The following is a 16,968-nucleotide window of genomic DNA, read 5'->3' as shown; positions in this document are numbered from 1 at the left end:
GTGGGGATTTCCCACTCATTTCAATGGCTCCCAGAGGAACGCGTGCAGGACGCCTAGTAAACACCGGTCCCACCCTCCGAGGGTTGACTAAGGGACAAACAGGCTAAGCCACGCCTCTCTCACGCTCCGCTTCCTCTATTGGTCCGACTTAGGAACGGCTCTAACCAATAGAATAAACTAGATCGCCGGGCTCTTATTTATTTCCCTCCTACCTCTCCCTTTCCCGCTCGTTCTGCCGCCGCCGCCGCCGCCTCAATGAGAGCAAATAGGGGGCGGGGCTTGAGACAGGCTCTGCCCCGTGAGTAACCGTTGGGCCCGTCAGTCAGCTTGGAGGAAGAGGCAGCCTCTTGGCTGGAAGGAGATGGCGAGGCCGGGCTCCGTAAGGCACAAGGTAAATGCGGGCGGGAGAGGGGGAGCAAGCGCTTGTCATTAAGTTCGGGCTCTTCGCCCTGAGTTCCCCCTCGTAACCTCAGGGCTCTGCATTCCCCATAACCATGCATGATGCCTGTATGCTTACCGACTCAAGGCTGCAGTTCATGCTCCTGATGATGGAAGTGGAGTGGGATCTGCGAACGCCTCTGTTATTGATGCATCTTATTTAGTTCTTAAGGTGCCGCGGGACTCTGCTGCTTTTACCAACAGAGTAGGTAACAAGCCCACCCTTCTAGAATTCATAAAAGCAGAGGGTCTTTAAGCCGATCCCTATCGCTCTTGCTCCTGGAGCACACATGCAAAATGTGATGGTGTGAACTGTGATTGTTTCTGCAATACCAGATTGTACAAAAATAGTATGAGTTTAACTACTTAAGCATAACCTCTCCTGGTTTGCAGTGGTTTTATTTATTATTAATAGTTATAGAACACATTACCAAATGGTTGAAGTTATAAAGGCTCTTAGTTGGATACCAGTGTTTTCCTTGTTGAAATGGCCAGTTAATAGTCATGCTTGTGCAGGGAATCTGAATTTCAAAATGTGAAGTATTCTGTTCTTGATATTTGCAAATATGCACAGAGGCCTACATGTTCCCAATGGTTATTTATTCTTTAAAAAGACTCTTAATTGGCTTACATACAAAGTATAGGTCAGACATGCTTCACTACTGCAGATCGCTTTTCACTCTTGAAGTAGAACGAAATTTTTCTGTTATCAGTTCTATGCTCTTATAAGCATTTTTAAAATAAAACATCACTTGCATGCTGGCTTTCCTGTAGAAGATGTAGTCTCTCTCTCTCTCTCTCTCTCTCTCTCTCTCTCTCGTAAGCCTGAGGTGTGTTTTCTGTTACACTTATTCTGGAAAACTAATACCAAATATTGAGTGCTTGTTTGTGCAACCAACAGGTACTGTCATCAGGAAGGTTGACAGGATCAGCTAAATTAGCAAGCGGAGGAAAACAGTAAGGATATCCTCATATCTTCTATATTTGTGCAGGTTTGAGCAGTAGCATATTGTTAAAACTGCCCTAAATGTTGTGCTTTTTGCTGGCTAGTTGGGACCAATGCTTGTTAGAAATGAAGATTATAGAATCATCTTAAATTCCTTATCAAATATTACATATAATGCCTTCAAACCTAAGGTGCTTTTTTGATGTGGTTGGTTTTAGAGTTTCTGATACTGTGTTTTAGCATTTCTCCTTTCCTAGATATCAAAGTCCAAGTGTTGTTTTGCATGTATGCTAGAGAGAGAGTTAACACAGCATTTCTGTGTTTCAGGAATGCTTTAAGAAAAGTGGCACGTCCTGATGCTGATTTTGGCTACTCCCTGTATTCCACAGATTCTGAAGATCAGGTAATGACAGACTATAATGCAAAATCTGAGCAAAGTTTTTTATTTGTGCATATTAAATATTGCTATGAAAAGCCACTAGCCCTGGTCACTGTCATCATGTTTCACATTTTCAATTAATCGGGAGAACAGGGCCTTGTCAGAAAGTTATATGGAAGAGGGTAATCTTTTAAGCAGAAGTAAGGAGAAGGGGATGACAGAGGACGAGATGGTTAGATAGTGTATTCGAAGCTACCAGCATGAGTTTGACCAAACTGCGGGAGGCAGTGGAAGACAGAAGTGCCTGGCGTGCTCTGGTTCATGGGGTTCCGAAGAGTCGGACACAACTAAACAACAACAACAAAGGAACCTTTTCTGGATGGATGGCTTCCCATCTGTTAATCACTTAATGCCATTGTGATGTCAGCTCATGTTGCGCTTTGAAGCCCCGATTGTTGGGATTTCAAAGTGCAGCACTTTTTAAATCCATTTTCCTGTTTGCAAAGAACTTTCAGACAGCTCATGTTTGAGTCTCTGGTTTTGTAGGCTCAAACTAGGCCTGGGAGATATATCAATATATTGCCCAGAACCAGTATGAAGAGCAGACCGTGATGTCGGTATCACTGGTGAAACAGCTACCGCTCCTGAATCCCTGTGCTAGCAGCGTGTGCTGAAGGGAGTCAAATGTTTCTTCTTCCAGTGGGCACTGCTAGCAGAGGGACTCGGGAGCAGCGGCGGTTTCACCAGCAATACATAGTGAAACCACCATCCCACTGCCTTCATATGACGCGGTGGGAGAAACAAGCTGTACCGGTGAGGTGCCGATACAGCCTGTTCCTCCCTCTGAATCTTTAAACTGCTCACCTGAGGAGCGTGCAGGTGCCCTTGCCTCAGTCTAGCAATTAAAGGAGCCCCAATACTCCTGCTGCTCGCGTGTGAGCAGCAAAAGCACCGGGGATGACTCAGCTGGGGAAGGGAAATGTTCCCTCCCCCCAGCTAAGCTGCACGAACAAGCTGCATTGTCCCAGCCTGCAACCCTGGGTGAAATCGCCTCAGCTCTTAAGGTGAGAGCTGGGGCAGTTTCACCCCGTGTCTCGCAGGCAGAGGCCAACGCATCTTGTTTTTCAACATCGTGGTAGATCGCCAAACTGTGGTGTTTGGCTGGCAATACACCACGATGTTGAAAACCTAATATTGCCCAGCCCTAGCTTAAACAGAAATGCTTGATCACTTGACTTGAGCAATATTTAACTCATTTGCTACATAGGCCTGTGCCTTGCTGGGAACAATCACATGCAGCCACTGCAGGATTTAACCCAGTTATGGCAGCTGACAGGCAGGTAGACATGGTTGGAGGGAAAGGACCTCATAGGTCAAGATTAGCCTGCAGGCCCAAGGTTGCCCCCCCCCCCCCCACGCTGTTAAGATATGCAGGTCCCAAGCCACCAAGCGTTGTAATGAGTACCTTGAATTGAGCCTGGAAACAAACCAGCAGCCAGGGCAAATCATACAATGCCTAGCACTCACGGGCATCCTAGCAGCAGCATTCAGTACTGGTTGTAGTTTCCAACACACACTTTGGAACATTTACTAGCTCACAGAATAAGGAAGGTTTAATAATGAGCCATTTTCTGTGAATGAAAACTGTTCGCATTCTCTTTCATATCCTTTCTCCAGGTTGCAACCATTCATCATGGCCTGGATCGCTGTGCATCTTTACTGAAGGACATTTTGCAAAATGAATCTGAAGGTAGTATTCTTTTTAATTACTTGAATTCAGTTTTCATTCTGCGAGTAACTTACTTTGTTGCTAAATGATATTATTTCAAATGATGCTAGGGATGCAGAACCTCTGTCAAAAGGCAGGAAAAGCAGCTTTTGTCAGAACAGCTTCAAGACCTTTACTCAGTAAAGTCAATGGTTCAAAGAAGAGGGGTCAAAAGAAAAAAAATATTTCTGCAAATGTGCGTAAAGGAATGGGTAAGATGTTTTTCTTCAACTTTATTTTTAAGTTAATTCTTTATTTTATTATATCCATTCAGTGTTTCATTACAGAATATCTATAAGAAAATGATAAAACACAATTTATACATTACTCTTTAAAAGATCTGATTTTTTAACAATAGCCTTACTGTACCATAAATGTTCAGTAGATTTCACCTGCACTAGTAGATCAAATTTTGCTTCATGGAGGTCTTAAGTTTTTTGTTGTATTCATCAATAGGACTAAATTACGTGTTTCACTGTACAGTCTTTGGTCAAGTACAGGCCACCATGAGTCTGTGAACAATGCAGAACTATATTCTTGAACTATTAGAAAATAGTTTAGACTTTGAGGAATGCTTAAGAATATAACTTACATATTTTTACTTTTATCTTACATAATGTAACATAAAACATAATCAAGACTACAAGCGCATGGCAATGCTTCAAGAGCAGAATTCCAAAACTCAAAAGGTTACTGCTACATCTTTGTTGTTTTAGAATATAACTTAACAGAGTTAAAGGTTATCCTTTTTGCTTTTTGTAGTGCCTATGCCAAATAAGCCAGCATCAGTGAATGCTGCAGTTGTTGAAAAAGACACAACTCCTGTAAGTACAGGGCAACCTTCTCCTCTTCAACCAATTCATATACCTTGCACTCAGCACTCTCCTGTGATGCATCAGAAACTGTGTGAGCATGTGCAAACCCAGATGTCTCTGCTAAACACCCAACCGCTGCAAAAATCCAGTGGCATTCCTGAAGTTCCATGTTCCATCGTTCCTGAACACAGTGAGTGGGAATGGCATGATTTGATTTGACAGACGTGGGATGGATATATTTAATCTTAACATTGACAATTTTGTTCTTTATACCTCAATCGATAGCAACATATCAGCCTGTAACAGCATTCAACTCCCGTTTGCCTACCTCTACACCAGCTCTGTCCCCACAATATGCAGCTAATCCTTCGTTTGTTCAGCCTGTAAGTACTCTCTTAAATTTTGGATTGCCACGTTTTGTTCTGTGCATACTATTGATAAATTTCTACTGTTTTGCCTTCCTTAAAAGTTTCCTTAATACATGTTAAAACGGGGGCTTCTAAAGTCTAATGCAATTTAACAATTGTTGGTGTAGATGTAGATAACTGGTCATTTTTTTCATTTTTTTTTATTTATGGTTTTCAAAGAGGAGGAACCATGATATAATTTCAATTTCCCCTTTGGTATTTGACGACATAAGAGGATGGAGGGGACAACAGGAATGTAAGACTCTGTTAAGGTCAGCAGCTTGTGCCAAAGTCCGGCAGATCACATTCAGGAAAACACTCTATTTTTCACATCACATGACACTTCTTAAAAACATACCTCTTTGCTTAAGCCTTTTCTGGCATTTAATGTTGAGAATTAATAGTGCCCTTTGGATTATCAGCTGCATTTTTTTATATTTTACTGTGATTTATTGTTAGATTTTATCACCTTGTACACCGTCTTGAGGCTTAAGTAGAATTTGCTTGTCACCCATTCTTCTAAATACTTCCTCACTACATTGGGCGAGCACAATACAGTACAACTGCAACAAATTAATTCTGCAAGCCGAAAGGGGAAAAGAAAGAAAAAATTGTTAAAACAAATCCAACTTCACCTGCTTCAAAGTGGAGCTGTTTTGAAGAACACCAGTACTGAAGCAACCTTTAATTCTGCATATATTTTGAAACACCTGCCATAGATTACCCCATCAGGTTCAACTAATTACTAATACAATATAGGCAATTTCTCTTTGTCTCTCTTTGTGTGTTGGATAGCATTCAAATGGCATAATAGCTTATTGTTAAATAAGCCTTTAGGACAGGGTGTATCAACTGCTGTGCCTTTGAAAGTATGCTTAAGAAGTGGGGAAAGAGATCCTGCATGGTGTCATAGAAAATATAATACTTACCGTATTTTTCGCTCTATAAGACGCACTTTTTCCCTCCTAAAAAGTAAGGGGAAATGTGTGTGCATCTTATGGAGTGAATGCAGGCTGCGTAGCTATTGCTGAAGCCAGAACAACAAGAGGGATCGCTGTGCAGCGATCCCTCTTGCTGTTCTGACTTCTGGGATAGCTACGTGAAGCCTCTTCAGAGCAACGGGAGGAACGCTCCCCCTGCCCTGAAGAGGCTTGGTGCGGCTATCCCAGAACAGCAAGAGGGGTCGCTGCTTTCGCTGCACAGCGATCCCTCTTGCTGTTCTGACTTAGCTTTGCTGGAGAGGCGCTGCGCAGAGAGGGAGAGCTGTGCAGCGCCCCTTCAGCGAAGCAGGAGGAGAAACGGAGCCCCTTCTGTTTCTCCTCCCGCTTTGCTAAAGAGGTGCTGCGCAGATTCAGAATATTTTTTCTTGTTTTCCTCCTCTAAAACGAGGTGCTTCTTATGGTCAGGTGCCCCTTATAGAGCAAAAAATACGGTGCCTAATGAAATATTTACCTTTATAGTAGGCTACACATCTAAACACTGTTTTTTATTGCAACCTACTCATAACTAAGTGTGCAGTATTAACATTTAAGTGTAGAATAAATTATTCATATGCTCTTTTTATAGGGTGCTGTCATTGAGAGCTGCACTCAGTGTGCATCACAGATGGGACTTCTCTTGCCAGAAGGCCCCAGTGGCTCCACTTCTGGTGCCCAAGGGCAGACTGTTGCTTCATGTTCTGCCCTGCCCCACATGATCCAGTCTGCTCCAAGCAATCCTACGCCACCCACAGTACTTGCTCCACCTAGTACCAGAGAAACTGTGCCAGATCAAGGAAACCACGAACAGCAGATTAAAGAGGCAGACCTAATAAGATGTATTCAAGCACATCTGGCTCTGTTGCAAGCACATGAAAAGGAGAATGGGAAGGTTGATGGAAAGTACCAGGATGTTGACCAAATTCAGTCCAAGCCCTTGATTTCTAGAGAAGACACTGCTGAAGAATATAGTGAGGGTACTCTAAGCGAAGAGGAAAACTTGGATGGAGTTGATATGGCACCAGTGAGAGATACAAGCTGTCAGACGAGCTTTGACAAGGACATTTTAAAACCTAAAAAGACAAGCCTTCAAAAAACAGCTCAGAAAGTGAAAACTGTGAAGTATCTTTTGGGAGAACTTAAGGCCTTGCTCACTGATCAGGGTAATATGAGATTTCTGCTTACACTATAATTGATTTATACTTGTAAGGTTTACTTAATTGAATACCAACATGACAAAACCACATTTGTTTCTACTAATTTTGTCTTTCTTTCTACTAAGGTTTCATATTTTAGTATTTTGTTCCTTTTATCTGTTAGAAGTAAGCAATAAAGGGGACGTGGGTGGCCCTGTGGGTTAAACCACAGAGCCTAGGGCTTGCCGATCAGAAGGTTGCGGTTCGAAACCCCGCGACAGGGTGAGCTCCCGTTGCTTGGTCCCTGCTCCTGCCAACCTAGCAGTTTGAAAGCACAAAAGTTCAAGTAGATAAATAGGTACCACTCTGGCAGGAAGGTAAACAGCGTTTCCGTGCACTGCTCTGGTTTGCCAGAAGCGGCTTATTCATGCTGGCCACATGACCCGAAAGCTGTACGCCAGCTCCCTCGGCCAGTAAAGTGAGCTGAGCGTCGCAACCCCAGAGTCGTCTGCGACTGGACCTAACGGTCAGGGGTCGCTTTACATTTAGTAGGCAATAAAGCACAGAGACTCCTTTCTGCACAAGGGAGAGTGTTCACATTCTCAATATGGCTGAGTGGTGCTTTTTGTTTTGTAAAAAATCTGAAGTCAAATGTAAAAAAAAACAAAAACAAATCTCTTCCCCTTCATTTTCCTAATCACATCTGCTTCGTGTATTGAAAACCAGTGATTTACAACTCATTGCTATTCTTATTAAAATATTTTTGGATACTTTCTTGATTAAGGAATCATGTTCCAGATCAGTACAGCATAAAAGCTTCCAATGGAGTTTATGTAGTGGAGTTGAATGTGAGACATATATTTTTTTTTAATCTGATGACTATAGAAAGCAAATATAACTATCTGCCTTTCCCTACCTAATATGAATAGGTTATAAAATGTTTCTTGAGGATTCCCATATTAATGTAAGTCTTATTAGATGGGGAAACACCCATGGTGGAATTCTTCTTATTTCCGCTTTGTGAGCTGGCAAGTACTGTTCATCCTGGGCATCAGGTAGGTAAGTAAGCAAGCAAGCTTATATGGAAGTAAATGAAGCTTCTGGAATAATTAGCTGTAAGCAGATGTGTTTAGGGTCATGTTGCTAACATTACACCTTGAACAATAAGGTTGATATATATATATACACAAGGGTTCTCATTATTCTCAGGGTAAAGTGCTGGTTTTTTCTTTTAGCAACATGCACTGCAAAAACATTAATGAAATTTGTTCCCTTCCTTTGGAAAGGGACATATTGAAGACAGAGCTCTGTCTTAAATCTATTGCAGCATATAGCTGATGTAAAAGTACCTGGTATCTTTCTAGGATTGTGAATTTTTATTCTTCCACAACATGTTTTCAGGAGTGCATTTGATTACTCAACAGATTCTTCCTTTCCCCATTATAGATGATTCAGAAATTTTGAGATTGCTAGGTGAAGTAGAAGACACAGTATCACTCTTGCCTGCAGTTGTTGGAAACGCAAATGTACAAGCTGAAATAGCACTTGCTGTTCAACCTCTCAGAAGTGAAAATGCCCAATTGCGCAGGTCAGTAATATATGTATGGAAGATCAGCAATGGTAATTCACCAGATCTCAGTTTAGAACAGTTAACGAAAGGGTGAATGTGCACTTAAAACAAAAGCATTTTACAGCAGGATTACAATTCTGTCCTTTTTTAAAGGAGTAGATGCATAGATTATGTATACATATAAATTAAGTCTGTTATCTATAAAACAGAAATACTGTATAATAAATTGACATGTTGAAACATTTTTGCGAAACAATCTAAAACTTATTTATCAATGTTCAACTAAAACGAGTAAGACGCATTTGGGAGTTGAAACATCAGCAGACTATCTTGATATAAAAATTGGTGCTATCCTTGTTCTCCACCCAATTTTCACTTTCTTGTAGAGTTCATTGTGGAAGAAGAGGGGTCTGCCGGGGGAACTGCAAAAGGCAGTTCACTGCCACATAATGGTTATCCACGTAATGGAACAGAATAGTTCCGTTATTGTGGTTAATAACAGTTGGTAATGCTAGTGATAACAACTGTGATCAGTTTGTGTATACAGGTTCATAGGACTGTGGTTCAGCAACAGCAAACCTCTCTGCTGACTTTATCAGATCAGCACTGGTAACCTCAGCTGATTGGAAGCTCATCTCGGTTGCAGTTGGGGTTCAACTGTATAATACGCAAGCTGCTGTGGGAACATTCTTGGATTGTACTTTTTGTGTATTGGCATTGTTTTAAAGCTGTGGTGCAATTGTCCCAAGCAGAAGAGGATCTAGCAGAGAATGAAGGGTTGTAAGAATGGATAAAGTTAACTTAAAAGCTGAGGAAGATAGTTTTGTCCCCTCACTTTTTATCAAAACCATTGCCATAGAAAATAGTTGTTAAATGCAAACTTTCCCACCCCTCAATTCAAATGAAGACGACTAAGAATATTGAATCAACAGCTGAAGAACCAAGAGAGAGCAGAAAAAGAATGCAATCTGGATAGCAACTATGAATGTAAGTAACAAAGTGTAAAGATTTGAATGTTTTTTAAAAGCACTTAAAACAGAATTTGAAGCGTATTCACAGTCTCTGCTGGTTACTCACACTTCTAACAGTTCTGGAAGCAATGCTGCTTTCGTCTAATGAAGTACTTGAATAGTGTACTATATTTACTTTATATAAAGCCCTTCATGTAATAGTAAGCCATAGTTAATGGTTTACCGCAAATGCACAAATTATACCTGCTTTCCCTGGCTTAAGTGTGTCCAAACTGGAAATAAAGGTTTGTTTTGCTCCAATAACAAATGAAGGATCGTGGTTTCTTTCTCCTGCCCACTAGTAAGAGCAAAGTGTGCATGATTGGCACATTCACAATTAACTATTAGCTATGTTTTTTCATTCATGTCTACTAAACTGCAGCAGATTTCTGGCTCTAAGGGTTTTCAGTTATGCTGCTGCTTCTCCTAGCCGTTATTCACACCTATGTCACTCTGTTATTCCATGGTTTGTTTTATGCCAGTGATTTTTTATAATGTGTTGTACCCAATGCTAAATACATTTTCTAAATATGTTAATAATAGATTTGCAGTACATATGAAAGCAGAAACTAGTTAGCTGAAGATTTCCTAGCACGTTCACGTGCTCTTGTGAATTAGCTGCATGTGTGAGCAGAAGACTGGTTCACATTTTGGCTTATTAAGATGTGAGATGCTAATCAAAACATGACCACTGTCTCGTTCCCTCTCATACTGTTTCACATGAAACAATGCCATTGTATCGTACAACTTTATTCAGGAATGGTTTATTGACTTGATTGTGGAAATGGTTACATGCATGGTTTCTCTTACAATTTGAATATTAAAGTCTGTATAGTTGGGTCACACTAATGAATTTCTACCTGCACTCACGTACATTACTGTGTGGAGAAAAGTAAGTGAACCAGTTAGTGCATGCAGCGAGTTGGCTGTATCTTCATGATTGCAGCTGCTACATCCTAAGTCAGCTCCAACCAGTAAGTAAGACATCTTCAGTTTGGCCTAAAAGGAAATAGAAAAATTCATTACAGCTACAGCAGAACAGTTCATACATATTCACCTAAGGACATGTTGCAACATTCTCTACTGATTAAAATTTCTAGACAGTCTCCAAAGGAAGCCTCGGGCAAAATGTATTGCTGTTAAAAATCCTAGAGATTACAAGGGCATGCCACCTATTTATATTTTAGTAGTTATAAATATTTGTTGGGGTTGAACTTGTCTTTTAAAACAACTATATGCTTCTTCCTATAGTCTCGCTCCAGTCTTTGAATATCACATTGCAGAGTCAGTTGAATGAATATATGAAAAGCAATGAGTTGCTGCGGAATAAAAATGAAGAGATCATAAAAATGTTAGAAAGCCAAAAAGAGGAAAATAGAAGGCTGACCAGAATAATTCACGAGAGGGACCAAGAGCTTCATGAAAAGCAACAGCAATATGATATTTTCTCAACAAAGCTCAAAATTGGTGTGTACACTGAGGCACTTTCTGGGTTCATATTTGTTTAATGTAAAAATTACAATTTACACTTCTTCAATGTGTTTCAGAAGCAGAAGATATGTTGAACAGCACAAAGAGCTTGCAGTACAAGTTGGAAGTTGCTGAGAAAGAAAACCAGATCTTAGGCATAACATTGCGTCAGAAAGACGCAGAAGTGAATAGATTGCATGAATTGACTCGGTAACTATCTTAATTTGCTTGTCAAATATGTATCCCACCTTTGAATCAAATGGTGCAAATAACTAATGTTCAGTAACATTGCCCTTCCTTCTTTTAACTTTAGTTCTGTGCAGTTAGCAAAATTTTAGGCCCAACACATTTAGAATGAAAAGCTGAAAATAGCATGTATGTTGATCTGAAAGCTATGATAAACTTACAGAAGACCGGGAGAAGTCGCCATATTGGAAAATGGTGGATTCTTTTCCGTTTAAAAGCACCAATATCTCTGAAAATAATAGCCAAATTGAACATTCTCCAAAGATTTTGCAGAATAATTTCAGGTAGGATTTTCAAACTTCAGATTTGGGAGGGGGAGCATGCCATATGTTTAGCATGGCAAAGGAACAATATTCAGCTTTTTATTTTAAATGTTTGGGTCAAGCACTAGTTTCACTGGAAACTAATATTACAACTAGTATTCATTAACTATATAAATTGGCAAAATAATATAGTAGAAACCCATTTCTGTCACTTTATTAGGGAAGAATGTATTGCTCTTGTGACTTTGTTTCAATAATTAGTTGCTCTTTGAAAACTGTATAATGCAAGTAATCCTGACAGTTAGCTGAACTTGAGTGTGCTACACTAGTTCCTGAAACTTGATTGGCTTACGGCTGACATTGAGGTGGCCGTGCTCAGTCTTCTTGGGACTTGATTCATTCACTATAGAATGCCACCCAGAGGGAGAGTCCAAAGGATGTATAGAAGTTCAGAAAATAAAGATAACTTGTCCTTTGTTTTTCTACAGTTAATGGGTTTGAATAATCTCTCTTTCTATCAAGAATCCAATTTACTTAAGACTTCTTTTGAGGTGGTACATTAAGTATGAAAAGAAATTGTGTAGAAACAGACAAAGAGAAACAAATCTGCTTAGCCAAGTCTATTTACTCACCTCCAGCTGTTCCGTCTCTCCTTGTTTCACTTGAGCTACTTGTTTAATAGAATATTGTTTGAAGAGGGCATAATTTATCCTGTGAACTGCCCTGAGACCTATGGGTATAGGGCAGTATACAAATTTAAATAATAAAAACAACTGCTTCTGGAGCAGGTAGTCTTGCACAAGACACTTTGTTGAAGTTTAACTGATAGTTCTGTCACATATATTTAGTCAAGTCTTGCACTGTGGGTGTAGTACTTAGCCACCAGATGGTGTCAGAGATTCATGGACTAAGTTGAAACCTGTCTTGCTAGAAAGGGGGGAAAATGACACTTTACAATTTATTCACCAGTGTGAATAAAAGTTGTCACATTCTGGTTTTTAGCTCTTGTTTTCTCTTGTTGCTTCACCTAACCCAGTTGGGCGTCATTACCACACATAACAGGTAGATTTTTCAGATTGTAGCTCAAACTTGTTTCTGCAACCTGTGTGCATACTTTTGTCTCCTGTTTAATAGGTTGGAACTGAACTATTGAGACTATTCGAAAAGCTTAAATTTTTACCCCTTCAGCTATTCAGGACAGTGGGGAGCAGAACACGTGCCCGGACTCCTCCACCCCGCAAACAGCTAATCCTCAGACCATTTTATTTTTTAAAAGAACTGTGGGTGCAGCCACAACAGTTTCATGGGCAGCACTTTTGAGTTCAGTTTTTAATGTTTCTGGGATTTTCCTTGAATGTTCCAGGAGAGAGTGGTGCAGCATTTAATCAATTTATTTCTTCAAGTTGCAAGCATTCCATTCATAACGATGGGCAAAAGGGAGGGGTTCTCCCACTCTTCCCCAGACACCCATTGCAGTGGGTTATGGGAGGTGTGTCTCTTAGTAAAGACTTCTGATTGCATCATTAGTTCTTCCTTTAAGGCTGAATGGTGGCCGTTTGGCTTTTATTTATAAAAATATTTCTATATCACTATAACATGAAATATCAGGACATTGGTAACATTAGAACACAACACAATTAAATTATTATTATTACAGTGGTACCTTGGGCTAAGAACTTAATTCGTTCTGGAGGTCTGTTCTTAACCTGAAACTGTTCTTAATCTGAAGCACCACTTTAGCTAATGGGGCCTCCCACTGCCGCTGTGCTGCTGCCTTCCAATTTCTGTTCTCATCCTGAAGCAAAGTTCTTAACCCGAGGTACTATTTCTGGGTTAGCGGAGTCTGTAACCTGAAGCACCTGTAACTTGAGGTACCACTGTATTAATATCATCATCATCATCAACAACAACAACACATATACTAGGGCATGTTAGGGAGACAAGCCAACCATTGATCACTAGTTTTGGGGGAAGGGGCAGCACTTTTCCTCCTAGCAGTGTTTGTAATTGTAGCCAACTTGGTTTTGGCCCATGTGACTTGTTGGAAGGCAGTGACAACTGGGTGTACGGTTGTATTTACATGGCCCCATTTCTAGAGACCCCCCTTCACTTATAGCCTGTCTCACTTGGCATCCTCACTTGGCATCCCACACGGTTATGACATTTACTTACACACACACACAAAATGTTCAGTTTTCTTTTTCTTTTATTTTCAATGAAAGTTTAAATGTGTTTGCCTCTTTACAAAACTAATAGATAATGTTCTACTTCAATACAATGGTCGTTTGGAAGATAAACTTAAGACAGGCCACCCAAAAAGCCCAACCTGCAGTCATAGTTTTTAAGTTTTACTTAAAAGCTCAGTATAGGTATGACTAAACAGTATTACTAACTTCTGTATTGTCTCAAGGTGGACTGTATGCTGAAAGAGGTACAGTATACCATGTCTATACCCACAGGTAAGTGGGTATAAAACTACAACCAGAGCCTAACTGCTAGAGACAAATTCAGGATCTTGGATTTTGTCATATTCCTTGTCCTAATTAAAATTAAACTACTGAATTGTTCTCAACAGGGCTCTGCAGGGCAGTATGTCCAAACTTCTCTCGGACCTCACTGTGGACACTGCCAAACCAAAACAAGAAAGCAGTCTGTCAAAAGCACTCTTGGAAATTCATGAAAAACAGCTGCAGGCCGACGCATACCCTCTAAGTGATTCTGTAATGAGCTACCTTAAAAAGTTAGAAACCAGTCCTATTCTGGCAGAGCCCGTCTTACCAAAAAGTAAGATGAAGGTACCAGGTGAAGGATATGACATGAGGGCAACAGAAGACCCTCCTCAAAACAGCCCTATTGCAGGGGAAATAGTGGCTCCAAAAAGCTTTGCCTTCCTAAAGCCTGAAGTTGAAGCAGCCAGCAATTCAAGTACTTTGGTAGAAGGGCATGGGCCGGATGAGACTATTTACATTCCATTGAGTAGCAGTCCATCTCAGAAACCAGCTGCAGCAGCTGAAAGGACAGATACACAGTGTCAAGTTCCCCCCAAACGGGACTGTAACTTTGGGTTGGCCAATACCAAGCAGCCAATTAGGTTTGGGATGCCGGGCAACAATGCAAAGGCCGTTGATAAATTGTATGGTAGCTTTAGTCCCAAAAAGACTGCGGAAAATAAGTCTGAAAGTAAGGGGAAGACAGCAAAGCTGGAGGGAGACAGATGCCAAATGCAGCCAAAAGAAATAACAAATGATGCTGCTAAAGTGATTTCGGACGATCCAGATGGACTTCAGCCTGATAAATTCTTTTATGCTTCTATTCCACATCAGAAAGGAAACACACAGAAAAAAGGCCCTTGTATTTCTGTTCCTGACTCCAGTTTCTCAACTTTTGACTGGATGTCTGGAAAATCTGAATGGACCATATCTTCCTTTTCAACATTCACTTCTAGAGATGAAGAAGACTTCAAAAATGGTCTAGCAGCCTTGGATGCCAACATAGCTAGACTGCAAAAGACTTTGCAGAATAGTTTTAAAAAAACAGCAAGTCCTTAATGCGCTATTTCAGAAGACGCTAGAGAAATTCTTTCATTGAAATCTGGTTATTTTATAGCATGTTTGTATTTGTATAACTTTTGAATTGTTGCTGTAACACTTTTTTTTTACTGACAAGATGAAGAGCTGTTTTAGTGGCAAAAAATTATTCATTACATAAATGAAGATTAAATCTGAAATATTCCTGTAAATTTTAATTTTAGAATGTAAATAAATGTAAGTTTTCTAATAAATTATTAATTATTTGTTAATAAATTGATTGAACCTACTTTTTCTGTGGGCTTTATTTACCGTTAATTTTTCATCTAAACACCACCTGAAGCTTGATTTAGTACTTCAGAAAATGGTAGACTCTCCTTCCTTGGAGGTTTTTAAACAAATTGGATGGCCATCCATCAGGGATTCTTTAAGCTGTGATTTCTGCATTGCAGGGGGTTGGACTAGATGACCTCTGGATTTCCACACACAATTCAACACTGGAGGCAATTGCCTTCATTTTTTCCTTGTTCCCACCAGCCTTTCCTTTCTTTGTTCCCACCATCAACAGACACCCTTTTCACACATCTGAATATAGAGAGGGAGGAATGAGGGAGCAGCTTTGTTTGTATACTTGACCTCCATATATTCACCACAAAAGCCTGAGCAACCTTCAGGCAAAAACTGAACAGGATCCCTCGGAATATAGAAAGCAGCTGGGGGGGATGTTTGCTCAGGTCTTGTAATGAACATGAAGGTTCTTGACACATTCAAATGACATCTGAAAAGCAATTGAAACTACCACTCAAAGAGCTTTAAACCACTGCTGGGTAAAAAATATGGCATTTAGCCTATATTGAAATGCATTAAAGGATTTTGAAGTTAATTACATTTGAAATAGTGATGCCGCAGTGTAGCTGAGGTACTCTAATGTCAGAGAGGTAGCCTGGTTTACTGAGATCCCAGTTTACAGAAACAGTAGAATATGAGCTTATCAGGACTAAATCTTTCAGTGCAGCCCTGTAAGGTTTTAATCATACAGAAGTTCATAATAGGTGGTGGGTGAGAAAAGATTAAACAGCCTTCCCCCTTTTGGGAACATTCAGCTTGATGAAATCAAAAGCTTGCATCACATTTAAGAATCCGATCAAAATCAAAGCAGTATTGTACTATTCCTGTGCAAAAGATGACAGCTTGCGTTTTAGCCCCAATCTTTATGATTCCCATTTCCACACAATTTTTCATTATCTCGGATTTGATTACCATTGTCCCAGCCACCAAACTAACTGAGGTGATGTCTTGTCAGTTCCCATTGCCAAGACTGCTGTAATTCAAAAACTGCAAGGTACTAAAATGACTTAACATCATTTTCCAGGTGTAGTTATTTCTGAAAGGGGACAAGAGAGAGAGGAGGGGGAGGAGGAGGAAAGGAAACTTCCAAAGCCACTGCCTTCATTTCTCAGAACAACTTGTGTAAGTTATACTAGAATGAGCTTATAAATAGAAGCTTTGTTGTTGAAGCTAGAAAACTTTTACATAGTTAAGTTTTTAATTATAAACATAGTTATCCTTGTTAAGTTGTCTGCGGAGAACAGCTGTATTACCAGCACATCACAGTGAGGGGTGGCTCAAGATACTTGGTTGCTTGAGGGGAATAAGGTCAAGACAAGACTCTGCCCTTCCACCAGCCATCTTTCCATGTGCAGGAGCCAGCTGGAGTGGCAGTTGGGACAGGGTCTTCCATTGCCCCCAAAAGCAACAGACTAGGTTCAAGCCAGAGGCAGCTAGCTCATTTTACTTCATGGTAGAGGTGCTCCTGTACACACACACACACACACACACACACACACACACACACCACTTCCTCTAAGCAGGGCATATATCCTTTCATGGAAAAAAATTGACCAGTGCTGCTCAAACTGGACTGGGGAATTAGCAGTGGGCCTCAGGGCCACAGCCGGCCTGCTGCCTCCTCCCTCGCCTGACTGCCAGCAGAACCCCACCAGCACACGGCATTGT

At 40.5% G+C, this 16,968-nt stretch overlaps 1 protein-coding gene across 3 annotated transcripts; it reads left to right on the top strand.

The window, feature by feature from the left end:
• Positions 1-249: 249 nt before the first annotated feature.
• Positions 250-15,242, top strand: CCDC14 (coiled-coil domain containing 14). 3 transcript variants are annotated; one of them, XM_081188435.1, is made up of 13 exons: positions 250-391; positions 1,340-1,395; positions 1,712-1,787; positions 3,441-3,513; positions 3,603-3,743; positions 4,294-4,536; positions 4,632-4,729; positions 6,320-6,893; positions 8,313-8,454; positions 9,344-9,423; positions 10,698-10,913; positions 10,997-11,126; positions 14,001-15,242. In XM_081188435.1, exons 1-13 carry the CDS (start codon positions 362-364, stop codon positions 14,971-14,973), a joined length of 2,832 nt encoding a protein of 943 aa, XP_081044561.1. In that variant the 5' UTR covers positions 250-361; the 3' UTR covers positions 14,974-15,242. The 3 variants fall into 3 exon arrangements, with proteins under 3 accessions (XP_081044561.1, XP_081044560.1, XP_081044562.1); XM_081188434.1 differs by having other exon boundaries at positions 251-391; positions 10,994-11,126; XM_081188436.1 differs by lacking the exons at positions 250-391; positions 1,340-1,395; positions 1,712-1,787; positions 3,441-3,513 and having other exon boundaries at positions 3,614-3,727; positions 10,994-11,126.
• Positions 15,243-16,968: the final 1,726 nt, after the last annotated feature.

This window comes from Podarcis bocagei (assembly GCF_964188305.1).
Source record: "Podarcis bocagei genome assembly, chromosome: 1".
Taxonomy (NCBI): domain Eukaryota; kingdom Metazoa; phylum Chordata; class Lepidosauria; order Squamata; family Lacertidae; genus Podarcis; species Podarcis bocagei.
This window is presented reverse-complemented; position numbering and strand designations above follow the sequence as displayed.